The following is a 24,882-nucleotide window of genomic DNA, read 5'->3' as shown; positions in this document are numbered from 1 at the left end:
GCCAGGAGAGCCCTCAGCACACGCAGTGCTGCTCCCATGCAGTGTGTTGTGGAGGGACCCTACTGCAGAACAGCCCAGAGGGGGCTCTGCACTGCTAAGAGGGCAAAGAAAGCACAGGGTCCCAGTGGAGAGGAAGACAGAGCAGGAGCCATCGCTGCTGGCAGCACAAAGCTCCAAATGAGAAGTACAATCGTTTCATCAGGCTAAATTTGGAGTGCGAGTCCCTCCCTCTGCACTTCACAGAATACAGCCAGAGTGAGTTGCGCTGCGCTGGAGTGGCTCCAAGGTGCCTGGCAGGGAAGCCAGTGGCAGATCACAGCGAGCCTCAGCCTGAGCCCCCTCCTCTGCCCCTACCCACAGAGCACGGGGCCACAGGAGTGCAGCTCCCTCTATGGGGCCCACCCAGCTGTGTGGGCAGCAATGCCCGTGTCACAGACACCCCGCCACTGCCCCCTGCTGCCACCCAGCCCCAGCTCTCACCTGGTACAGGAATCTTTGGCTGAACTGCTGCATGGCTCCCTGCAGCTGGCTGCGCTGGGACTGCCACTGCTCGTAGTTGCGGACGTACTCAGCCGTGGGGCGCTGCCACGTGGTGGTGCGGGTGTTGTGGTCCACGTAGTAGTAGCGGCCTCTGGGGTCCACGCGCTTCTCCCACCTGGAAGCAGCATGGGAAGATGTTACAACCTGCCATTGGGAAAAGGGCTCCCTGGGCACGTGCAGCCCTGTTTCACTGCTCTTAGAGCCGGATGACCCCTTCTCCAAGGGATTCCACACCCTACTGGTGAACACCACTGTCCAACCTCCTCCAGCACTGCTGCTGCTGCTCAGCCCCCAGCACATGGCACCACGCTGCTGAGAGCACTGCAGCAGCAAAGGACAGCAGCGACAACCAGCACAGGCCCAGATTGCACCCCATGCTCAGCTCACACACCATACAGCTACTCAGTGCTACCACCGCATGAAGGCACAGGGGCTCAGAAACGCTCCATGGGATCAGTACCTTCCAGAAACACAGGTGAGAAAAGCAGCCTCCAAGGGAGGAATACTGAGTGCTGCTGGGGCTGAGGTCCCCTCTGGGGACTGATTTCTCCTCTCACACTGACAGCACGGCTGACCCCCCACACTCACTCTCTGGGAACAGACTCTCCCAAGATTAAGCACTACCCTCCAGAGCAGGGGCTCCATTTGCAGCTCCAGCACAACCAAGTTCATGCTGAAAGGGTTCCTCAGTACAAGGTGAGTCCTGCTACAAGGGCATATAGAAACCCACTGGGACCTGGGGCAGCTTTGCTCCAAGTGAAGTGAGGCAGTGCTGCCGGGCACCACAACTGTGATGCAGTACGTGTGTTTCCAGGAAGGCAGAGGTGAGGCACAAGCAAACACCTGCACTGGCACAAGCTGCCCAGAGAGCTGTGGGCACCCATCCCCTGAGGTGTTCAAGGCCATTAATGGGGCCCTGGGCAGTCTGAGCTGGTGGGGGCACTGAGTCCACACCACAGGGTAGGACTGTGGGAGCTGTGAGGCCCCTTCCGATCCAATTATGCTGTGACTGTGATTCCAGGATAGAAGGGAGGAAGCACACCTGGGGCCCTCCCAAACCTGTCTTTTCCTGGGAACTGACCCTCTCTGAACACCAGGCAGCTTTTAAGCTGCTGGAGGACCAGCAAGTGGCAGGGAGGGCAGCATGGGAGCATGGGGACCCACAGCTCCTAGGACTGGTTTGTATTTCACACTTGCTGCTATGCTGGCTGTGAAGCACCACACTCCTTCCAGCAGTGAGCTAACCCAGCCCAGAGAACAGCAGCTTGGCTGTACTGACTTCTCTATTTCTGGGGAACAGAGAGGAGGTGAGAACTCAACAAGCTTCTGGAAAATGCACAGGACCTGAGGGGTGTGTAATCCTGCAGACGAAAGGATGACCTCCCCCCAAACACAACTTCTGCAGAGATTTTCCTGCAGGTTTCACAGAGCTGTGCAGAATTCTATGTGTGAGAACAAGCAAACCCCAGGGCAGCAAGAACAGAGGCCCCTCTGAGCAGATGCAGCTCAGCTCCAGGCTTGGGGCACACAGTGTGCACGCTCACCCGGAGCTCAGCCCTCCCACCTCCCCATACCCCAAACCTGCCCCAAGGCCCTTACCCTGGCGGGAGCGGCCGTTCCCATGTGGTGGTCTTGTTGTTGTGGTCTACATAGTAGACTCTACCATTTGGCAGCTCCCGCTGCTCCCACCTGAAAGAAACAATAACAGTTGGTACATACAGACAAGCAGTGAGCACAAACCCCAGCAGGGCAGAGTCCAAATCCTGGCAGCAACCAGAGCCTGCTGCTGTCCATGCCTGCACCACACAACTCCAGCACTGGGCAGAGCAGCTCCAGCAGGAGACATTGAGGACACTGTGCTAAGCCAGGGCCATGCTGAGGGGCTCAGACAGAATGAGCATCAGGGACCCAGCACTACCCAAACAATGTAACAGCCCATAAGGGCTCCCAAGGGACCAGTGGGCCAATAGTAATTAATAATCAACTTATCAGAGAGTTGCATCTGGTGAGTTGTAACCTGTCTCCTTGCCCTGCTTAGCTACATTAGTTTGAGGTTTCTTTAAAGCACAGTACGACAGCAGGTCCACATGGCAGCTTTTTGGCTCACTACATACAGAGCAGGGCAGAGGTGCTGCAGCAGGCTGCGTGCTGACCACAGCTGTCATTGGGAGCATAGACCCGTGAGTTCCTGCAGAGAGTAAGAGCCAGTCACTTCACTCAGGTACAGTTTTACGTCCTGTGTGTTTTTATTTCGTTTCTTTTCATACATTTTTAAAGTAGAACCTTCAAGTTTGGGCTGGGATTGTGTTTCCCCTGGCAGCCCTACTGCTGCCAGACACCATGAGGATGCAGTCCCCCAGGGAACCCAGTGCTATGGGGTGGCCCAGTCCTGCGCAGCACTGCAGCCATTCCTCACCTCCATTCATTCATTCATGGAAGTTTACACTCTGGCAAACACAGAGCCTCTGTGCAGCACCACGCTTTGTCAGCTCTTACTCTGCAGCACACAGCTGCTGACAGATCAAGTGTTCTCCTGCCACACTTCTGCTCCCACAGGTCTCTCTCCCAATTCAATCTTCAGCCTCAATTAATCACCACTAAAAGCCCTGGGAAATTAACCTACTCACTTCTGTTGTGCTGGCAGCTGAACGGATGCGGGCTGGCAGGCCCACACAGCGCTCTGCAAAGGTGCTCCAAGCTGCAGTGCCCATCATCTGCAGCACTCACACTGTCCCCAAGCCCCCAGGGTGAGACATAAATCCAGAGCCACATGCACCATAACTGCAGGTCCATGCATGGCAAGCTGTGCCACCGCTCTGAGAAGGGCTGGGAGCCCTCAGCCCCAGTGAGCAGCACATGCACCCGCACTGCAGCAGGAGCAGCAAGGGGTGGCTGCGGGGAAGGGGTCCCTGCAGTCCAAACAGAACACCTTCCTTATGTAAGAAACCACAGCAGCGTGCCTGCTGCCAGGCACATAATGCAGCTCTTTGTGCACGCAGACGGGGCTGTGTGCACAGAATGGCAGCGAGCGCCTGTCCCCGCGTGGGATCACTGCTGATAGGAACCAGATGCGGGGCCAGTGGCTCTCATGGCCCTGCTGTCCCATGGGCACCCCGACAGGAGGCCCAGGACCCCACACTGAGGCTCTGGGCTACTCCTGCAGCACAGCCGCTCTTCAGCAGCCAGGGGCGAGGGAGGGCTCCACACACAGCTGGGGCTGGAATGATTCAGGACTCCTTCCAGCACCCTCCAGCCCCAAACAGACCGCCAGTTGTATGCTGCCTTTGTGCTCAGCACATCTGGTACAGATGTTCAGGGGGAGTTCTCTGATCCCCACGTGAACCCAGCAGGCTGGAACTCCACACGCAGCCCAGCCAGCAAGGACGGATGGGCTTAGAGCTGCTCCTGCCCCGCACAACGTGAGCACCCTCCCTGCTCCCAGGATGGAAGGGGATGCTCAGAGGAGCCCAGGGAGCAGGCAGCCTTCTGGTGGCTTCTTAAGGACAGTGACGCGATGGCTCCCAGCAGCCCTGCAAGAGACCTAGTGAGTGCCAGGGCTGGTGAGGACTACACAGTGCCAAAACAGCCTGGTTTGGTTTGTGTGCCTTCTGCCTGGGGCACCAATGTCTCCCGCAAGTCAGCTGCATCCTCATCCCATGCTGGGCCCCAAACCATGAATCACGGCAATCCTCCAGTGCAGTGAGACAGCCAGAGGCGGCTTCACCACACTGGGTCTCCAGAGATCCCCCAGAGCTCACTTATGCCATTCTCAAGGCCACAGACATTTCTGCAATCCCTGCTTCACAGAGGCAGCAGCCCCCAGCCACCCTCACACAGGGCTCACAGCCCAGCCAGATCCTGTGCTCTACACTGGATCACCTGGGAGCACCTCAACACTCAGACCTCACCTAAGGAGCCAAGCAGCTGCCACGGCTCAGACAATGCATGCACGATGCTGCTGCTCTCCTCTTCCACTACAAACCCTGTGGTGAGAAGTAGGGAGGGAAATTAAGGCCCCCCTCCACACCCTGGGGAGGAGCATCCACATCTCTGCACCTCAGGCAGGCAGAGGTGGGGAGGAGAGCTCCCATTTGCCTGGTAAGCACAGGAGGGGCATGGGTTGGAATAAAGACCTTTTTCAGAGCCCTGGACTTTTCCAGCTGCCTGGAAACAGGAAGCGCCCAGGCCTGAGAACAGTAACCCTCACACACCCCACATAAAGGCACACTGAGCCGTTAACCCTAATTACCTGTGACTGACACATCAGCAAGACCCTGACCTTCCAGGCATCGGCTTAGCCAGAGGAAAATAAACAGCTCCTTCATACGAATATGAGGCACTGCAAGACCCTCCCCCATCCTCCAACTCTGCATTCACACTCCAGAGCAAAGGTGTAGGAAAGGTGGAGGATGGGGCTCAGGCTTGCCCCAGGCCACAGTCCCACTCCTTCCCAGCAGGACACAAAGCAGCCAGAGAGGAACCCAAGCCCCAGGCATTCCCTCAGCACCACAGGGCTGGCACAGCACAGGACTGGGCTTCACCATCCCAAGGACGACCCTCTCTCTCTCTCCCAGTAATGACCCCAGGACCCAGGAGAGGCCCTACCCGGCTCCAAACACTGATGCACCATGGGGCTGCTCACATCCCTGTTCAATCCGCTGTAGCACTAGACATAGAAGCTGTGGGAGGATCCCTCTCAGCTCCCCACAATGTCCATTTCTGTCATATTCCACTCTTTGATATCCATGCCTCCCTTTTAGAGGGAGCTCCCTGCAGATCCACACTCTCTCTCTCTCATGATCTTCCCACCGAACCTTTGAACAGCCACAGGATCTCTGAGGACTTCACTGCTCCAGGCACCAGCCTTGGAAGGCCACTAATAGCAAAGATGTGATTCACTGTTCATTTCCCCAGGGCCCCACAATGGATACAGATCAGAGTCCTGGCCCAAAGGAGGAGAGAGCAGTCCAACACAGACAGACCCTGCTCTGGCTGAACAGGAGACAAGCTGTGTCAGGGATGGGAGACACAGATCCCCATTCAGCAGAACCAGACAGAGACAGCAGGTCTTCTTGGATGCTTCTGCACTCCCAGCAGCACCCCTCTCTGCTCTAGGCTCCCTTCCCAGGCTGTGCTCACGGCCCCTTGCAGGGCTTCCCATGCCATGAGCTCTGCTGAGCAGGAAGGTCATCGCTGTTGAGCCCTGCTGCATGGCCCCAGCCTTCCAACACCCATCCCCTCTTGCAGCACAAAGCAGTGTCCCAGCAGCTCTCTCACTGCCTCCAGGGCTGTGCCTCCCTCCTCAAGTACCCCCAGGGCACTCAGCCATGCTGCTCCATCAGGGAACAAGAGCAGCGAGAACTGCTTACCCAGGGGGCAGAGAGTCCTGAGCCTGCACTGCTGTCCGTGCCTGCGGGGTGCTGGGTGCTGCCTCCTCGGCTTCTGTGGAGCCAGGCAGGGCAGAAAGGGTGGATGCAGCAACAGAACCATCAGCTGTGCTCGATGTGTCTGCAGCCTGCACGGCAGTCCCCGCAGCCGGCCTTTCTTCTTCCACATCCACAGTTCCCACCACATCACCGTTCACTGGGAAGGCAGAGGGGAGAGATATTAGCACCAAGAGCAGCACTGGCTGTTCCACCACCCTGGAGCAGCCTCACAACCACGGTGGTGGTGGTGGCGACAGGGAGCACACGGTTCCAGGCCAGGTCCACAGAGCCCCTGCCTCCATCTTTCCTCTTGAGAAAAAAGCAGACAATTGCATTTGTGCTCAGCATCCCTTCTGCTGCCTGCAGATGTGTTGCAGGCCTGATGTAGATGCCAGAAGCGAGGAGCTCAGGGGCAAGGCTGCCTTGCAGCATCCCCACAACAGGCACTGCTGGGAGCTGAGTGGTGCTGGTTCCACTGCATTTGTGGACAGAGGAAGGGACTGAGCAAGGGAAAACCACAACAAAAACTGATCCGGAGGAAAATGCAGACCAAAAGAATGAAACTTGTCAGAGCTCAGCAGCACAGCAGAGGATAACTTTTGCCACAGCCACAGATTAAAGAATTCAAAACAGAACAGAGGGATGCAGGTAGAGCTCCACGAGTTAGAATTCAGAAATGCAAAAAGCTGCAAGGCCAGGTTTTGTAGTAAACATCACACAGGAGTCAGGTGTTCACTGCTGGCAAGTCTTGCAAAGACTGAGGAGCTTCAAACAGTTCTGAGGGAATGTGACTCGGGTGACTGCACTGCAATTGCATTGATCCCAGTCCTGGACAGAACATGGGAAAAGATGATTCAAAGTCCACTGATAAGGACTCCATGAGGAGTGGGGCTGGGGCTAAGCTACACCATGGAGAATGCATGCCACACAGCAACTTCCTTTTGTTCTCAGGTGAAATTACAGCTATTGGCTACAAATGTAACTGGGAAGTTCTTGCAGCAGTTGGCTTCCAAACTGCACAAGCTATTGTCAAAAGAACACACGGAGCTGGGAGGAAGAGGAAGGCTTCTGGAGGCAAACTGAGCGTGACAGAGCGCCCAGCACCACCCCCGGCAGCACCTCCCATCCCGAGGTGTAACGCCCCAGCTGGCACACTGCTGAACGATGAACAGCAACAAGGACGGCACGGCCATAAAGACACTGGGAAGGCTGGGACCGGGCCAGCACAACGCGTTGTGAAGCGAGCAGAGCCCAGGAACAGCACCGTGCCTGCGGGTGCGTCACAGCGGGGCAGGGGCTGGGCAGCAATGGGGCGAGCTGGGACTGCAGGCTGAACTGCTGCGTCCCAATGCAGCCCTCTGCACCCCCACCTCCCTCCCAGAATGGATTTTGGCAAAATAGAAATTAAGTGCTCCAACTTTTTCCAAAGTAATGGGAAAGAAAAAAGTTCTCCTGTCTTGAACCCAGCATTTCATTCTGTCTGAAACAAAGCACGCTGCTTTCCCTTCGGGTCTCTGACAAGAGCAAAAGAAAGGACAGAACTGCTGCAAAATAACAGTGCAGGGGAGTAGGAAATGCCTGTGGTAGTGATGCCACCCTGCTGCCACCTCCCACCCTATAGCACCGCAACATGTACTTGCCCAGGATGAGGGACATGGGACCCCGGCAAAGCCCACAGTGCCAGGCACTGTCCTACCACTGTCCCGGGGCAGCTCCAGCACAGCAGCAGAGAAAAGCTGGTGAGCTGGTTATGGCTTTGTAGTCACACACTCGGGTCCAGTGGACAAGCCCATGAAAAGACAAGGAAAACTCTTCCTGAAAGTACTGCTGGCATGAGACTGAGTGTCCTTCTGAGGGGTGGGTTTGTGCTCTCACAGAAAGGAGCCCAAGGAATCATTAGAGAAACAGAACAGGTCCCACCAGTGAGCCTTAAGGAGCTGCCCAGCTTATCAAAGTGAAACCAACAGTTCCTTTATGGGGAAGAAACCCCTCAGCACTACAGGACCCTCAATCACAGTAGAAAACTCCTTTCCCCCTCAGACCGCACCCCCAGCTCTGCCCACCCCATGCCCGCAGCAGCAGCAGATCCCCGCTGTGCTCACCAGTGCTGCTGGCAGTGCCATTGGCCATGCTGGTGGCTGTCGGGCTCTTGGGCGGCTGCCGGTGGCGGCTCCGTGTGTTGGGACTTTGCTCCCCGTTGCTCACACCCTGCCTGGAGGCCCCAGCAGTGAGGCGGTGTGTCCTGCAGGGAAAGAAACAGGAGGTGAGGCACAGCTGGGCCTGGGTAAGAGCCTGTTTGCCCTGACTCCATGCTGCTGCTCCGCAGGCACAGACATCTGCCCACTTGCTGGGACACAGCAGCACATACCTGCTCCGAACCTCAGCTCTCCGAACCAGCACGCAGGTCCTGGCATCCCACCCCCAGTGTCAGAGTCCACAGGAGACAACTCCCAGTGCAGCTCTTGCCTGCATGCCCAGAGATGATCACACACCGCTGCCTCCTGCACCAGGAGACCCCCAAGGAAACACTCAGAGCAGCCACGAGCCCAGTGCAGAGACAAGTGGGGAAGCTGCAAGCTTCTGCCTATGATGCCAGGAAGGAACAGCTGGGAAAGTCAGCACTGAAACCACCACAGCCAGAGTCCAGCTTCTCACAGGGATGTCTGGTGAGGGGAAGGGGAATGTTCAACAGCAGGACACCTCACTGTGCACAAACATCAAGGCGAGAGAACTGCTGACCAAGGGAATGCTCCAACACAGACCCCTCGGTGTTCAGTCCATAACTGGGAGCAGTGACAGCTCTGCACCACTGGGAAGAGCCTCTTTCCCCACCTCAAGGCCCAGGGAGCACAGGCAGAGTGGGGCCACCACTGCCCAGAACAGCACAGTGCTCACAGCCACAGCACCAGGACACAAGCATTTAGGGCTTGCTTTGCTCCAGCCAACTACTCCCCTTAAAAGGGCAAAACCTGCAAACTGTCCCCACTTCCCAGGGTCAGGCCGAGCTGGGAGGGGACAGCAGCTTGGCAAGGGCAGGGCACAGCATCGCTCCTGCCACCCACGCCAGCTCCAGCAAACCCTTGGATCCTCCCCGTGCTCCTCAGGGAGCAGCTCGCAGCGACGCCAGGCAGAGGAAGGGCTGGGGCCAGGAAGAGACACGGGAAGGCAGAAAGCAGCTCAGAGCCAGCCGGGCTGCGGGACCCAGATCTCTGTGCCCATCCTTAGTTGAAGCAATGGATGGATGAATGTCCTGTCCTTACCCTTCTTGCTGCAGATGAGCTAAGAGCTGCCCGCACTTTTTAACGACCAAAACAGGATGTTTCCCTGCTGCCAGCTGGCCGCACAGGGTTATCAGGCCTGAATTAGCCCGCGGGCCGCCCAGCCCAGCCCTCCTACGAGCGCTCCCATCTGGGCATTGTCTTTTAATAGATGCATGGAAACAAACCCGGTCAGGTCACGTGACAGAAGCTAGACTGGGAACAAACTCTTAAAATAGGAATGGGGGAAAAAACAGCAGCGCACAGATGGGAACAGGCAGCAGTATCACCGGAATGGAGCAGGCAGGGACAGCCCGCTGCCCTGGTGGTGAGCATAAGACCCACCATCCCCTTCCAGCAGCCAACCTGGGCCAAGGCAAAAGGATCGGGCACAGCAGCAGTGTCAGCCACCAAGGCAGAGCCCTTCTGCATGGGCTGACGCAGGGCACATCACCCATGCTCACCTCCAGCCCAGGTGTGAAATGCAGGAATGGGTTCCATCCCCATGAGCCAAACACAAGGTGCCAGGAGCCACTGAAGTGCCAGCTGGTCTCATCCAGAATGCAATATGGCAAATGGCAGCTGGAGAGGAATTCTCCCTGTCCCCAAGAGATGGGGAGAAGGCAGCCACCATGTCATGTGTTGTGCTGGGAATGGAGACACCACAGGCACCAGCACCTGAAGGAGCACCTGTCACTCCACATCAGTCAGAAACACCGGTGCTTGGCTCTGAAACCCCAATCAGTGTGATCCCAGCCCAGTCTATCCTCATTACCCAGCACTCTGCTTTGTGAAGCAGTCAGAGAATGGGGCTCTCACCAGGGGGAATGGGGCTCATGGAGCCAGATGTTCCATGGTCTCATGGCAGCTTGTCCTCAGGGCTGCTCATGCCCATTGAGGCTTTGGATGCAATTAGACAGTAAAAGTTAACACACAGTGCACCAAAGGAATCACTGGGGTCTGTGCTGTTTGCAGCAGGTGACAGCAAAGTCAGAGGGCAGCACTCAACAGAGCTCAGCCCACCAGCCCGAGCCCAGAGCTGACTGCTCCAATTACATGCTGTCATGTGGGGCCTCTTAGGCCCCCACAAAACAAATGGGGATCATGGCAACCCTCTGGGCACCCATAGCACCAAACCTCAGCCAGGGGCCTCTGGGCTGTTTTCTCTTCATGCAGAGCGCTGTGGAATTTCACACCCCGTCACCAAGATTAGCAGCAAATCCCAAGATGACATTTGCTCAGAAGAAGAAAGAGAAGCCCTGAGCAAGCAGTTTCCCTTGGGGGGACAAGTGTAGAAATAGTCAAGGAGCAAAGAATGAAACTTTTCTTTCCATCCTGCCTGCGAGCAAGTTTGCCAGCATCGATCACCAAGCCCATGAAAATAAACACTGCTCTGCATATAAACAGAGCTGACATCAAACAGCATTCCCATGTGCAAAGGACCTGGGGAAGGCAGCTGCCTCTGTGTTGGGTACACACAGCCATGCTTTGCCCCATACAGCAGTGCTACACCAAAATGAAGGTTGTTATGAACAATCTGACATTCAGATGAGCCCAGAACAAAGCAAAAACTAGTGATAAAGTTTCCCATGTTACAAGTTGATTTGTAACAACTGCAGGCTGGCACAAGGAAGGTCTCTGGAGGTCCTTTCAGAAGCACCAGCCAGGACTCAGCACGCCCATCCTGCATGCTCACAGGTAAGGAGGACACCAAGAGCAGAAATCACTCACAGGCAGAAAACAACGTGAAGCACCCAGTCTCCAGGTTGAGCATCCCAACCAGTTCTTCTGTTTCAGGCTCTCTAACACCAACTGAGAGCTGCTGAATGGCTGCATAGAGCAGCTCTTGCCAGGACAGTCTCATCTCATCTCTGAGATGGTGCTAACACCCAGATAGCAGGAACCAAGAGGAGCAGGGCACAGACCCCAGACAAGCACTGTACTGAAGGATGGGGTCACTTATTTTTAGAGCTAGAAACACTTATCTCCTTCACTCCTCTCTTGTATGTGTCTGGTAGATAAAGAGGAGCAGAGGAGCTCCAAGCACACAGAGCTCCTTGCCATGCTCCTACACCTGAAGCCTGCAGGACTCATGGAGCCCCTTACTGTGCAGGCTGCAGGCTCACTACAGGCACACTTTAACCAGAAAATCTGTACGGGCTGCTGGGCTACTGCCACACCATGGAAATATAAATAGGTGTTAAATTCAACTCCATGTTGACAGTGTGACACGTCCCTCAATAACCACAGCTCCAAAAAGGAGCAGCTCTGCACCGCTCCATTCCAGCAAGAAGGCAGGGACAGGCACTGTGCCAGGCAGGGTGGCTGCTGCCCAAGCATCTCATTTCCTTTGGAAGTAGCTGTTATTTCCCTGCAGTCAGGTTTGCTTTGCTTCTCTTGCTCTCCCTGGACTTTCTGAAGCATTCCCCTGTGACCACCAACATGGGTATGGTGGTCCCCAGTCTGGCCCAGGGCCGTGCTGCAGTCAGAGGTGCAGCGCCCACCCCTGAGCATCCACTCAGAGTGAGCCCCATTGCCAGGACCAGGCTCCTTGCTCTGAGTGCCAGATATCCCCATGCACCCTGATACACCATCCCTGTGCCTGCCAGCAGGGAGAAAATGCCTGGGCAATCACAAACCTGATGTGCCTTAAGAAACAAATACCTAAAGCGACACTGGCCATCTGCACTCCAACCACATGGCCACCATGCCCAGCTCTGCTGTCTGCACCCAGCCCTACCCCAAGTCTCCTGTACACCGCTTTGCTGGGAGATCTGGAGGAGTTACCATGTCCCTGAGCCACATGGACACTGCTCGAGTGCCCCCAGGGGCTCAGTAAATGCCCTGTGATGGACTGGCAGGTGCTGTGCTTACCTTGATCTGCTCCCAAAGCAGTTTGTGGTGGCAGACTGATGTCTGCTCTCCGTGGCTGCAGCCATGCTGCCGGGGTCCCGTCCAGGCACCTGGGACCCTGAATGGGTGAAGAAAACAACTATAGCACTCATTAGTTCTACCCTCCTTCCTTCCTTCCCACCATAAAAGAGACCTGAAAGCACAACTGCTCTCTTCCCACTGTCTACCTCGACTCCATCCATAAGGAGTTCTGCTCCCTTCTGCCAGCCTGGGGTTCTGCCCCACTGGACCCTGCAGCTCTAAGTATGACCATGGGCTCTGTCAGCATCATCAAAGACTCACCCAAGGCCCCCAGGTTTCAGGACCTGGATCACCCAGCAAGGCAGAGAAGGAGCAGAGGGAATGCAAAGCAGTGCACTTCCTAGCATGGGCTGTGCTTACTCCCTGAGCAGCCTCGAGCAGTCAGACATCTATCCATGCCCCTGCACATGCTCCCTCCCCATGGAGGGCCCTTTTCTGAGTGGTTCACCAAATACAGAATGCATTTGCACAGCCCAACATGGGAAAGCTAGAGAAGGGGCTGGACTGCTTGAGCACTGAGAGGATGCAGGCATGATGCCATCGACACTCCTGTGTTCCACCACACATCTACTCCCACGGGAGCCTGGAGCAAAGCCAGGGCCTTACCTGGGGGAGCAGGTGGCTGTTGGCACTCAGGTGTTTGCTCAGCGGTGTTGGGGGCTGTGCTCTCAGCCCCACTCCTCTCCCCGCCGCTGCTCACCGCCTCGTGCACAGAGCTGCTGCGTGCATGCGGAGCTGGGCAGCACTCACCCTCTGTCACAGCGCTGCCATTCGGCAGGATTCCCAGATCAACAGCCGGCCCGTCCAGGAAAATCGTCAGCTCTCCTCCGGAGACAACACTGCCTTTGTTCTCTGTCTGCAGGTTCAGGGTCAGCTGCCTGTTCTCCACTGGGGGAGATGAAGAGACATAGAGAAAGAGACCACTGGTCATCACCTGTCACCTGACCATGATGAGGACGTAACGACCCAGCCTCCTGCGGGACCAAGACCTCCCCGTGGCCCCAAAGGAGCCTCCAGTGTCAGCTGTCCCTCTAAGCACCAGCAGCAGCCCCACACCTACGGGCACCCCACAGTGCCCACAGAAGACTGTCAGTCTTACAGCCTGCTCCTGAAGGAACCCCCCGCCCCCCCAACCTGCCACACACAAACATCATTCTCCAGCCACTGGGGGCAAGGCCAGGACCCTCCATCCCCTTACACGGAGACACAGTGACGACAAGCCAGACCACAACAGCTCACAGACCCAGATCTGAGGCTGTAGGGAGAGACTGTGCTGGATTCACATATGGGACAGAAAGGGATCAGGGGCAGCACAGCCATCAGCTGCCTGCAGCACAGAGTGCATCAGCAGCACGTGCTGAGGTGCCTGAAGTCCTGCTCTGCTGCAGAGGAGCAGGAGCATACTTCAGGCTTGGGTTACTCTTCTTCCCACCTAGAAAACTCAGACAAGCAGCACAAGGAAACCCCAGACCCATCACTCTGTCCACATCTCCACGGATCTGTTCCACTGAGCCCAGAGAACAGCCCCATGACATACAGAAATGCTCAGCCCCAGCACTGGGCCACCTCTGCACCAGTTCAAGCCAGGAGGAAGCTGCCAGCTCCACTCCATGGTGAGCCAGCCCAGCTCCCAGTGCTCAGCAAGACTTCACCAGCTGTTGTCATTTCACCCACAGGTAATCCATCAGGGGACACTGCCTGCCACAGCTACAGCCACAGGGAAGGCAGCAAATGAGCCACAGGCACCATCCATCAAGCAGGGGCAGCACAGCTGCTACAAGAAGCAGAACCTGCCCCAAATCACTGACTGCTCCCTGTCCAGGGTGGGCACACGCTACATGCCCAGCTCTCTAGGGGCCATCCAGACAGCAGCAAGCCACGTCCCCATTGCCACTGGGAGCCACCAGCTCCAAGGCTGGCAGAGAACAGCACAGGGGCTGCCTGCACACCTTCCACATTCCCCTGGAAACAGAAGCACAACGGGACCATCAGTACCACAGCTCTCACACAAGTGCGGCCGTGCCCCAATGGAGCCAGTAGGACCAAAACACCCAGCTCTGCCACACAGGGCCAGAAAAATTTGGCTGCTCCAGTGTGGGCCGCCAGCCCAGACACTTCCTGACTCATTTGCTCAAATAATATTTGTATTATACACAGATTGCTCATGACACAACGGCACCATTTTTAAGCAACCTGCTTCACCCTGTCTCGCCATGAGGATGAGATTCAGTACCCACCCATGGGAGCAGGAGGGGAGCATGTTCCCCACAGACCCCTTGTCCTGTCCCCAGCTCACAGCGAGGGCCTGGCAGGGGCTGCAGGAAGCATCTCCCACACTGCGCCCACAGGCCAGTCCAGCACAGTGCAGAGCTCAGGGCTGGGAGTGCTCCCCAAGCCCAGAGCTCTGGGACACATCCCCAGAACCCACCAGCCACACACAGTCAGGAAGGGACACAAGCAGGCAGAGGAGGGGTCACCGCACTGCAGGGGTGCTGGTCAGAGATGGGAACCCTCACCACTGCCCTGCCTGGAAGCAAGGCCTGGGGACAAGCGAGTATGGAGCTCCCTGGGACCTGCTGTGTGCAGTATGACCCTGTTGTGCCATGCTGGGCATCCAACATCCACCCCAAGGATGTTCACTCGTGGTGAGCAGCGGCTTGCAGGACAGGCTGTGCACAAACATCATGGATTCTGGTCCCAAGGAGGCAGATGTCCTCAGTGCCCTCCCATCAGGGCACAGAATGGATGTCAGCTGGAGCTGATGCTACTGCTCATTTCCCACCTGTCACCACATAGGGCTCTCAGTTAAGCCCGGTCTCACCTATCTGCATAAAGGTGTTATTCTCTGAACTTCCAAGGGGAATGGATCTCACAGATCTTTCTAAGAACGTGAGACAGAAGATGCGACTGAGCGCAGCCAAAAAGCAGAACAAACCCAGGCCCTGTTCCTCCCTGCCTGCTCCCAGCCGTAGGAACGTGCCCTTTCCCTGAGCCACATGGAACTCACACCCGCACGCACCAGGGGTCCCCCCCGCCCCTCCCGTGAGCTCCCCGCAGCCGAGTGTGCCGCAGCCGCACAGACCCTCATTGTGCAGCACCCGGCCCGGGGGGACGGCAGCACAGGAGCAAAGACGAGGTGTCTCGAGTAGAGGATGTGAACATGAACCTCCCAGCCGGCTGCCTTCAGCCCTTCTCCCCTTCTCCACCCCCTTCAGCTTTTTTAAAGAAAATAAACACCGGCAGAACCTTCCATTCACTGTCCCCATCCAGCACGCGGGACGCACAAAGGGACATTGCTGCTGCACCAACAGAGGGTCCCCTGAACGGCCAGGCACAAAGGCTGCCTGTGTCCTGCCGGCTGCCAGAATGTCAGAGGGATTATTATTATTTTGGGAGGGGGTCGGGGGTGATTCGGTCCTGAATAAGGTCTCAGTTCAGCTACTTCCAGTGCCCCGCGTGCGGCATCAGAGCTCCCATTTAGTGGCGGTGAGCTGGAATTCCCTCCCAGCCCATTAAGCGGATTTACAGTTCCACCCTGGTAGCAGCGAGCACAACTCTGTGCTGAGCCCAAGCCCCCTGGGACCCCTGGGAGCCGCCTGCCCATCAGCACCAGCACTGAGGGGAGGGGGCTGCCCTGCTGCCTCTCACCCGGCAGGGGCAGCTCCTTTGTCCCACAGGCTGACAATAAAACCTGCACATCTCTCACCTCCTACAGCCCTATCTGCACCACCGCTCCTCTGCATACAGATCCCAGGTCCCCCTCAAACAGCTCCACGTGACCAAAGCTGCACCCACCACCACCCATGAATAAACCCCACACAGAGTGACCTGGAGAACCACCACCACCAAGATAAGCAGCTCCTCCAGGCTGCCCCAAAAGCCACTGCCACACTCTCCACTCAACAATCTACGTGCCCCCAGTCAGCTTAGGGCAGCAATACCACCATCCCATGGCACACACAGGGTCCCTGAGGCTGTGGCCCTCTGGGAGCAGGACATTCCCCAGCCATCCCACAGAGCAGAAAGGAAGCAGAGTTTAGGAGAAGTGAACATCTTTAGTCTGACAAGAAAACCAGCCTTCCCAGGCAGTGGAAGATCAGTCCTTGCTGCTGACCAAGCCTCAGAAGCCCAAGAATCACTGACAACTCTGCCCGCTCCACTGCCATGCAGCACAACCAGGAGGACCTCAGACCTCTTTTCCCTTCCTTTTCTCTGACCAGGACCACTGCTCCAACACAGGCACCGTTAAGCATTCACTGCAGCACATCTGGCTGCCTGCTTTCACCACTCCTTGGTGAAAGAGCCTTTGCTTTCTGGCCATGCAGAATTCTTGCGGCTGCACATTCACACAGTGGGGTCAGCTGCAGCTTTCCAGAGGTTCGGGGGTTTGGCCAGAGGTGCAGCAGAATGGAAAGAAAGGGCTCTGCAGGATCTGTCAAGTCCTGGCATATGGTGCCACTGGGGAAACAGGAGCCTGTTGATGTAACTCGCAACCCGAGCAGTAAGCAATAAAAGAGAGCACTTTCATCCGTGAGCTGCAGCCCAGCTCACTGGTGTCCCTCCAAAGCCTGCACAGACATCCACCATCAGCTGCCAGGGACCAGCAAACAGCAGCACCAAGATCAGCTTCCACCCAGACCGCGCCGGGGGCCACCCGGGGACACTGCTCCAGCCACACCAAGGAGCTGCTGGAGCCTGAGAACAGAGAGCTGCTGCTGGGGGGCCCAGGGCAGGGCTGTGCCACCGAGCGCAGGAGGCTGCACCTCATTTTCTGTCCTTAATCCCAGCTGAGAACAGGAGCGTGCTCTGCCCTGAGCCCCAGCACAGGCCGCATCCTTCTGGAGCAGCCTAGGTCCAGCTCCCCACAGGCTCTTCCCACCACCCAGCCTCACTGCAGAGCTCTTTTTCCAGGCTGCAGGCCTCGGGGCTGAGGCTGTTCCACCTGGAGTGACGCGTGCTTGGCAGAAGGACCGAGAGCGAGAACAGAGGGAGCCACGGCTGCTCCTGGCAGCACGAGCCCTGCAGACACTGCCATGAACGTCACTAGAGATGAGAACACCACCCCTGCTGGAAAACACCCATCTGCCCAAAAGCTGAGCCACGAGAACAATCCTTCCAGACCAAGTAAAGCTACAGGAATACAAACAAAAGATTGCAATTATGCTCACATGGTGGTAACCTACAGAAAACCTCACTAAAACCATAGCAAAACCAACAGGTCAGACAGCAGCGTGCTGCCAGCCAAGAGCTGCCCTGGGGAAGACACGTCCCTGCTCAGCACTTCCCAGGAGCAAGGAATGAGCTCGGGGGCTTCCAAGGGGTAGACAGCACTCAATTCAGAGTCTCCTTCAGCAGAGGGACCTAGGCTAGATTAGGGCATCCCTTGTCCAGCTCAGGAGGATTTAATCCCAGCTTACATGTGCGACCTGGCCAACTCTCCAGTCACCAGACTGCTATGCACCGGGAACTCCTCATCTCCTCAACAAGCAAAGCAGGATCCAGAAGACAGGCCATAGGACACACAAAGTCCCTTGCCAGGGCAGGGTCCCCAGGATGCATCCTTCCCTCCAGAGGAGCAGCAGCAGCCTGGTGCCCACACAGAGCTGGAGCAGAGCCCTGAAAGCTGAGCAACACGAACAGGGCCCGGGCTGGGTAAGACAGGCAGCACGCAGGAGTGCCCCCCCTGCAGCAGCACCTCCCCAGCAAAGCAGCGCTCTGCAGCTTTAAGAGTCCTCCCTCCTGGCCCACAGTGTCAAGGAAAAATCTGACACATTTTTTCTGCCGCACGTTAACGAAGGAGCTAGAACAGCCAGTTGCCTTTTCCATTCATTTTCCACACAGCCCCCTGGGACACCCACTAATGAAAGGGCTGATTGTGCCCTGCCACAGGAGCGGGCAGGTAGGGCGGGAGCAATGGCATGACTGGGAGAAAGCAGGAGGGAGCACCGTGGGGCTGAGCCCCCAGAACGGGCAGCTTGAGCAGCCCAGCCCTGTGCTGCCAGGCGCCAGCCAGCTCCTTGTGGGCTTTACTGCATGACAGCAGAAAACAGGCTTCCCAAGTGTGCCAAGCAAGGATGCAGCGATGTCAAGGCCCTGGGGACACCAGCCATGGCTGCGCCAAGGAGCACTGAGGGGGGACTGCTGGGGCTTTGTCACCTGCAGCAGCAGTGCCAGGGAACAACCCCAAGCACAACCCACTCCCCACAGGGCAGAGGCCCCTCTCCCCACCCCACAGCAGCTCTGTGTTCTGTGAGAAGCAGAGCTTTGCTTGGAAAAGACAGAGCGAGCCTTTTCCAGGCCCGCGCAGCAGCTTCCACAGCTGAGCCCTGAATGGGTGTCTTTATGCAGAAGCTGCCGCCACAGCCACACTCTGGTGACCACAAATGGCAGCAAATAGCTGAGGGTTTGTGTTTCCGCACAGCTCTGGCACCCTGGCTAACGCAAATCTGGCGGCTGTCACAGCCAGCCCTGCACCCAGCACACAACAGTGCCTTGTTCCCTGCTGGGGCCACGCGGCGTGGGGAGACCCCAGCCCTCAGCATGGACACAGACTGCACGGAGGCCAAGGGACCCACAGCAGCTCTGGCCAGGCCGTACGGACATACATTTCCCACCGCTCTTGAGCAGGTTCCAGAGGCTGACGGAGGCAGTGCCCAGCAGCTCATTCCTCAGCGTATGGCAGCTCCACACCTTCAGGTCCAGGTGACTCTGAGCCGTGACATTCCTGAAGACAGAACAGAAGAGGGGCCATTACCACGGCCTCGTCCCTTCTCCTTGCTCAGGAGCAGGCAGTGCCAGGCCTGCCAAGCCAGGGAGCAGAAGGGATGCAGGGATAGCTGTAGGGTGACAGGAGACCACATCCCCTTACTGGTGACACTCACAGCATCCTCATCAGGGGCAAAGCCCTCTGACATCCAAACAGCCCTAGCTGATGGAGTTGGATGGATCCCCACTAAGGGCTGGGCCTGGGAGCAGGGGACAGCCCCAGCCCCACAGCACAGGGTTGCAGGGACTTACAGGATGAGGATCTCATTCCACAGCAGCTCAGAGCTCCCCATCTGCTTTCCCGTCTTCTTGGTCTCGCTGGGCAGCCCATCGCCCGCCACCTCCACGTAGCAGTTCATCCGTGACTGGCGGCTGTGGGCCTTGGGCTTCACGGACACCACTGAGTGGGACAGGCAGGGGTCAAGCAGCAGCCCCACAGCCACAGCCCCTGCCCGAGGACACTGCCTCACACTTACACACCCCATCTCTGCCACCAATGCTCTGGGAAGGGGACAGCACTGGGCTGAGACAGCCCCGCTCATGCTTCACCCACTCCCATTTCACCCCACAGACACCTACCATCCCTGTTCAGCTGCTCCCAGCCCCAGGAGCCTGATGAGAAAGCCCGTGCTCTATGACAAGCCAGGGACACAGGGGTTCTGCAGGAGCCAAGGGAAGGAGGCAGTTGGCCAGGGAGAATTGCCACTCTCTAGATGGCCATGCCTGGACCAGAGGGCTGTGGGCAGTGCTGGGACACAGCTCCGAGCATCTGGAGCCATCTCGTGGCCACTGCAGGACAAACACCGCCCTGGCAGAGCCACGGAGCCACATCCCAGCAGAGGAGGCAGAGCCCCCCACAGGCAGCGCTCTGCTTCCAGAGGCCACCAGCACCAAGGCCTGGTAAAGGCTGCATGCACCACAGAGCCTGGAACACGGCCCCTCCCCACCAAGGAACCCCAAGGTCCCCCACCTGGGTGCACCCAAAGCCCAGCTCCCAGCCCTGCACAGGACTCACCTTTCACAGAGAGCTGGGACTTCTCACAGGGCAGCCCTGCCCTGGCCCTGCTGGAGCTTGCAGAGGCCATGTCATCACCCCCGGCCTGGAAGGGAGAGAGAGAGATGGGGACTCAGCACCGACGCTGAGTTGGGGCCCAAAGATATCCTGTGTCCAGCACTGCACACAGCAGAAAGAGCACACAGCCATAAGAGCACACAGCCATAAGAGCACACAGCCATAAGAGCACACAGCCACTTGGGGCAGCAGCCTGCAGGCAGCCTTGTGAGCAACTCCACCTCACCCCAACCCCGAGGCTGCTGCTGACTCTGGCCATGGGGACAGAGCAACCTCCAGTGCTGCCGAACACCAAACGAAAACCAAAGTCTGCAGGTGAGGGCACAGTATGGTACGTGAGATCCCTTGGAAAGGATGAGACAGCAGCACCATGAGCTGGGTCTGCTCACAGCACAGCAGAGCTGCATGTCCCTCAAGGACAGCCCAAGTGGCTGCCAGGCAGCAAAACACCATGGAAAAATTGGTCCTCCCTACTCCAACACACTGCGGAGCTGCAGCTCAGCACGGAGGGGAATTGCAGACTCTCCAACCTCAGGGCCGGACCCCAGCACGGCCTGCACCTTCCCAGCACTCACCACTTCCTTTTGCTGGGGCACTGCATCGCTGACAGCAGCCACAGCACTTCCCTCTCCCCCATCTGCCACAGCTTTCCCCTGGAGCTCCCCACGTGGCAGAGGCTGCAGGTTTCCTACTGAAATGCCTGACCATAAAGGAAAACCCCATGGTCAGGGATCACGCAGGAGCACGAGGTGCTCAGTCTGACACCAGCAGTCAGCTATGGTACCACACTGCTCTCACGGGGCCCTCCTCAACCCCTGCCAACTCCTTTTAAACCCCTCCTGACACCAGCCTGGCACAAGGCTGAGCCTGGAGGCCTCACACAGCCTCCCTGGGAATGCACTGCTGGGGTACGAGAGGTGAGCAGGGGATGGCAAGGAGCCCCTCCATCCTCTCTGGCAGCTGGGAGCCAGCTACAGGCTGTGGTCATGTCCAAGACTGACTGTGATACTATTACAAGTTATTCCAACTCCATTACTCCGGCCCACAGATCACCCCCCAGGATACTGCTGGCTGATTCCACACCATCACTTACTTCATTACAAACACTATCCAGGCCCACGGAACGAGGTGGCCTGACACCGAGCCCTGAGCAGGATGGGGCAGTGAGCACTGAGCTCCTCCCGGGGGCACTTGTTGCTCCACCAACAGCCCCACAGCACAGACCCACCTCACCGGGACCTGGGGCTCCGCGCTGCTCCGTCAGATTCAGGCACCACCCGCAGCCCCGCAGTGCACAGTCACAGCGCAGCCCAGGCTTTGCCACGGGAGCCGACCCGGCTCGGACTCATCGCTCACCAAACTCGTTCGTTCCAACCCGTCACCGCACACACGGAGCCTCGTCCTCTCCCGCTGTGTCCCGTGGAGCCGCAGCGTCACCCGCCCGAGAGCGGCCACCGCGACCCGCACTGCGGGACACCGGGCAGCGCCCGGCACGGGACAGCGGGGACAGCCAGGACACCGGGACATCAGGACACCGGGACATCAGGACACCGGGACATCAGGACACCGGCACAGCCGTGGCGCAGCGCTGCACCGCGCTGAGCTTCAGAGCTGCGCCCAAAACCGGGAACCGGGACCGAACCGGCACCGCGCGGTGTGAGGCAGCGCCCGGAGCCCGGTACCTGGTGCCGCCCCTCAGCCCCCACAGCCGGTGCCACGGGCCGCCCCGCCGGGCTTCCCCTCTGTTGGCCGGCAGCCGCTGCCGGTAAAGCGGAGCGGAGCAGCTGCCCGCAGCCCGACCGTTACACCGTTACACCCCATCACACCCCGTTACACCGTTACACCGTCACATCACACCCCGTTACACCCCGTTACACCCCGTTACACCCCGTTACACCGTCTCCCCTCCCGCTCTCACCGCTCCTCCGCTCTCCCGCTTCCGGTTGCAGCTCCGCCGTCATGTGACCCCGCGCGCACCTGACCGCGCCGCCCGGAAGTTGCCCCGCGCCGCCCTCCCGTCAGCCCCCGCGCGGCGCAGAGGGACGCAGCCAACATGGCGGACATGGGCCGCGTGCCGCACGTGGTGGCCGATACCGGCGCGTTCCTGAGCGGTGCCGCGCTGCAGGTACGGACCGAGAGCGGCCGGATGGGGCGGGTCCGGAACGGGGTCGGGGCTGGGGGCCGCTCCGGGCACGGGCTGAGCCTTGTTCCGCCCGCAGGACGTGGCGCGCAGCGTGTACACCGTGCCCGAGGTGCTGGCCGAGATCCGGGACCGGCGGGCGCGGCGCCGCCTGGCAGCGCTGCCCTACGAACTGCAGCTCCGCCGACCGAGGGCTGAGTATGTGCGGAACGGTGAGTGACGGGGGGCGGGTATAATGGGTAACGGATAACGGGTAACGGATAATGGGGGTAACGGCCTCTTCCGCCCCGTCCCGCAGTCACCGAGTTCGCCAAGCGCACCGGGGACTTCCCCAGCCTGTCGGCCGCCGACCTGCAGGTGCTGGCGCTCACCTGCCAGATGCAGGACGAGATCACAGGGCCGGGCAGCGTCCGCCTGCAGCCCCCGGACAAGGTAACGGGGGATGGGATGGGATGGGATGGGGCTGGGCTGGGCTGCGGGCGCTGCTGATCCCGGCGCTGCCCACAGGTGCAGCTCAGCTCCAGCCCGTGTCACCCCGAGGCCACGCTGCACATCGCCGGCTTCCACCTGCCCACCAAGGTACAGGGGGTGATGGGGACAAAGGGGGGTGAGGGGTGAGAGGAGCGGGGATGTGGAGCCCGGGGCTGCTGTGTCTCCCCCAGCACAAACGCCCGCGGAAGAGCCAGCAGCAGCACGGCCACGACAGCAGCACGGAGCTGCCTGACAGTGCTGAGTTCAGCTCCTTCCTCTACTGGAGGCTGCCCCTGCCCGACATCGAGGACGAGCTCCAGGAGATGCTGGTGAGGCTGCTGTGCTCACTGCCCCACATCCCAGCTTATTGGCATACACGGCACCAACTGCCCATCTCTGCAGAAAACACACAGCACCTCCAGCAGCCCGGCAGCCACCGACGAGTGTCAGAGCTCAGAGGATGGGGATGGTGCCGAGGAGGAAGAGGATGAGGATGAAGGGAGCGATGATGACGAGGGCTGGATAACGCCAAGCAACCTCAAGCAGGTCCAGCAGGACACGGGGCACTGCGACACCGTGCCTGCCAACGTGCAGGTCGGCTGTGTCACCACAGACTTCTCCATGCAGGTGAGTGCTGCCTCACATGGCCCTGTCTCCAGCACACAGCTCGGTTGATCCCACACACGTACCATACAAAAGTCAACCTGCGATGCTTTCTTTTGTGTTCAAAGCTGTCAGTTCTCCCCACAGCAGCAGCTGTACCACAGCAGCGCCTACCCAGAGCCCATTGGCTTTGCTGCTCTTGGCCTCTCACTGCATGGGCAGGCAAACTTGGGTGGAGCTCCTGGGCTCATGGAATCTCACTTTCTCCCCCTCATGGCAGAACGTGCTGCTGCAGATGGGTCTCCATGTGCTGGCAGTGAATGGCATGCTGATCCGCCAGGCCCGGAGCCACATCCTGCGCTGCCACGGCTGCTTCAGGTGTGGGCACAGCACCACCAGGGCGAGGGGCAGCCTCTGGGGCTGGGCAATGATCCCACTCCTGGGCTGAGCCTCTGCTCTGCAGCCCAGGGAGTAGTAAATCCCCTCTGCCTCTGTCTCCCACAGGACAACTTCGGACATGACCAAGGTCTTCTGCCCTCACTGCGGTAACAAGACGCTGAAGAAAGTTGCAGTGAGTGTCAGTGAGGATGGCAGCCTCCACATGCACTTCTCCCGCAACCCCAAGGTGCTGAACCCGCGGGGACTCAGGGTGAGTCGCTGCGTGGGCTGGGCCAGGTAGAGCTGCGGTTGCCTTCCAGATGTTCCACTTACTGCAGGGACTCTCGGGCTCCTTTTGCTGAGTTCTCTATAAACCAGCAGTCACCATGAAGGTCCTCTAACCAAGAGCTGCCCCAGAGGTTTAACAGTCTGTTCTTTGGGCAGTACCCGCTGCCAGCACCGCAGGGAGGGAAGCACGCCAACAACCCGCACCTGGTGGAGGACCAGCCCTTCCCACAGCAGCGACTGTCCCGCAAGGCCAGGCAGAAGACCAACGTCTTCGACCCCGACTACATCGCAGGGGTCTCACCCTTTGCAGAAAATGACATCTACAGTCGTGCAGCCAACCTGCAAATCCGGGACATGGCACTGGGCGCTGGCAGGAGGCGCCTGAACCCCAATGCTGTGACAAAGAAGTTTGTGAAGAGGAGATGAAAGGCAGTTCAGGGCCATCAGTAGCATGGCTGTGATGGAAAGGGAAAGGTGGGCTGCCTGGGTGCTGCATGGCACCTGGTGACTGCAGGAGGGTGAGAAGCTGTGCTGGCACCCAGCCTTTCCTTCTGGACTTCTTCAGGTGTCTGCGGGGCAGGCAGCAGCTCTGGGTGTGTGAAGCACTGACCCCGACTGCCTGCCAGACCCAGCACATGTGGAAGGTGCTGGCTACGCTCCTAGCGAGGTGTTGGCACCGTGTTGAACGACAGCATTGTGAATAAACACGAAATGCTACACCACCGTGACTCAGTCTTTTTTCCATTGAAAGGAAGGCAGGGCGTTTGGACTGGGGTCCACTAGCAGCTCCCTGGGGCAGTTTCTACCAGGGCACTCCCTGACAAGCAGATATTAATCGCAAACATTGCAGCCAGCCCAGCCCTTGCTGGGGCTCTGTGCCTATCTGCACCTGCACAGCAACCCAAGCCACCGCATGGCTGCTTCTGTAGCTTCACGCTGCTGGACGTGGGGCAGTTAATGTGCTCACAGCGGGATGGGGAGGGCTGGGTCAGGGTGCACAGCCCTGGG

At 58.4% G+C, this 24,882-nt stretch overlaps 2 protein-coding genes across 11 annotated transcripts in view; one reads left to right on the top strand and one right to left on the bottom strand.

Annotated features, from left to right (window-relative positions):
• The window catches only part of WWP2 (WW domain containing E3 ubiquitin protein ligase 2), a 37,602-nt gene that overhangs the window by 9,481 nt on the left and 3,239 nt on the right, over positions 1–24,882 (bottom strand). Inside the window, exons 1-11 of one of the 10 annotated variants that reach the window (XM_015874245.3) lie at positions 21,913–21,957; positions 19,938–20,022; positions 19,502–19,581; positions 19,175–19,322; positions 18,763–18,881; positions 12,908–13,045; positions 12,098–12,194; positions 8,069–8,208; positions 5,910–6,123; positions 2,140–2,229; positions 481–655 (exon numbers count right to left, since the gene is read on the bottom strand). In XM_015874245.3, the coding sequence (XP_015729731.1) occupies positions 481–655; positions 2,140–2,229; positions 5,910–6,123; positions 8,069–8,208; positions 12,098–12,194; positions 12,908–13,045; positions 18,763–18,881; positions 19,175–19,281 (1,080 nt within the window). In that variant the 5' untranslated portion in view covers positions 19,282–19,322; positions 19,502–19,581; positions 19,938–20,022; positions 21,913–21,957. Of the gene's footprint in view, positions 1–480; positions 656–2,139; positions 2,230–5,909; positions 6,124–8,068; positions 8,209–12,097; positions 12,195–12,763; positions 13,046–18,762; positions 18,882–19,174; positions 19,323–19,501; positions 19,582–19,937; positions 20,023–20,569; positions 20,690–21,912; positions 21,958–24,882 lie in introns of those variants that run through there. The other 9 variants (XM_085551270.1, XM_015874250.3, XM_015874243.2 and 6 more) reach the window with 9 other exon arrangements.
• NOB1 (NIN1 (RPN12) binding protein 1 homolog) lies at positions 22,039–24,596 on the top strand. The gene is made up of 9 exons (XM_015874276.2): positions 22,039–22,119; positions 22,214–22,346; positions 22,433–22,566; positions 22,642–22,713; positions 22,797–22,934; positions 23,008–23,232; positions 23,489–23,586; positions 23,713–23,857; positions 24,031–24,596. Exons 1-9 carry the CDS (start codon positions 22,048–22,050, stop codon positions 24,298–24,300), a joined length of 1,287 nt encoding a protein of 428 aa, XP_015729762.1. The 5' UTR covers positions 22,039–22,047; the 3' UTR covers positions 24,301–24,596.

The sequence above is a fragment of the Coturnix japonica genome, chromosome 6 (assembly GCF_054131305.1).
Source record: "Coturnix japonica strain WE chromosome 6, WE-NBRP24, whole genome shotgun sequence".
In the NCBI taxonomy this organism is placed as follows: Eukaryota; Metazoa; Chordata; class Aves; order Galliformes; family Phasianidae; genus Coturnix; species Coturnix japonica.
This window is presented reverse-complemented; position numbering and strand designations above follow the sequence as displayed.

Coding starts and splice junctions, on each gene's coding strand:
- NOB1 (XM_015874276.2), top strand. CDS start 22,048: ATGGCGGACATGGGCCGCGTGCCGCACGTGGTGGCCGATACCGGCGCG. Junction 22,935..23,007: donor ACGAGCTCCAGGAGATGCTG/GTGAGGCTGCTG, acceptor CCATCTCTGCAG/AAAACACACAGCACCTCCAG. Junction 23,858..24,030: donor TGAACCCGCGGGGACTCAGG/GTGAGTCGCTGC, acceptor TTCTTTGGGCAG/TACCCGCTGCCAGCACCGCA.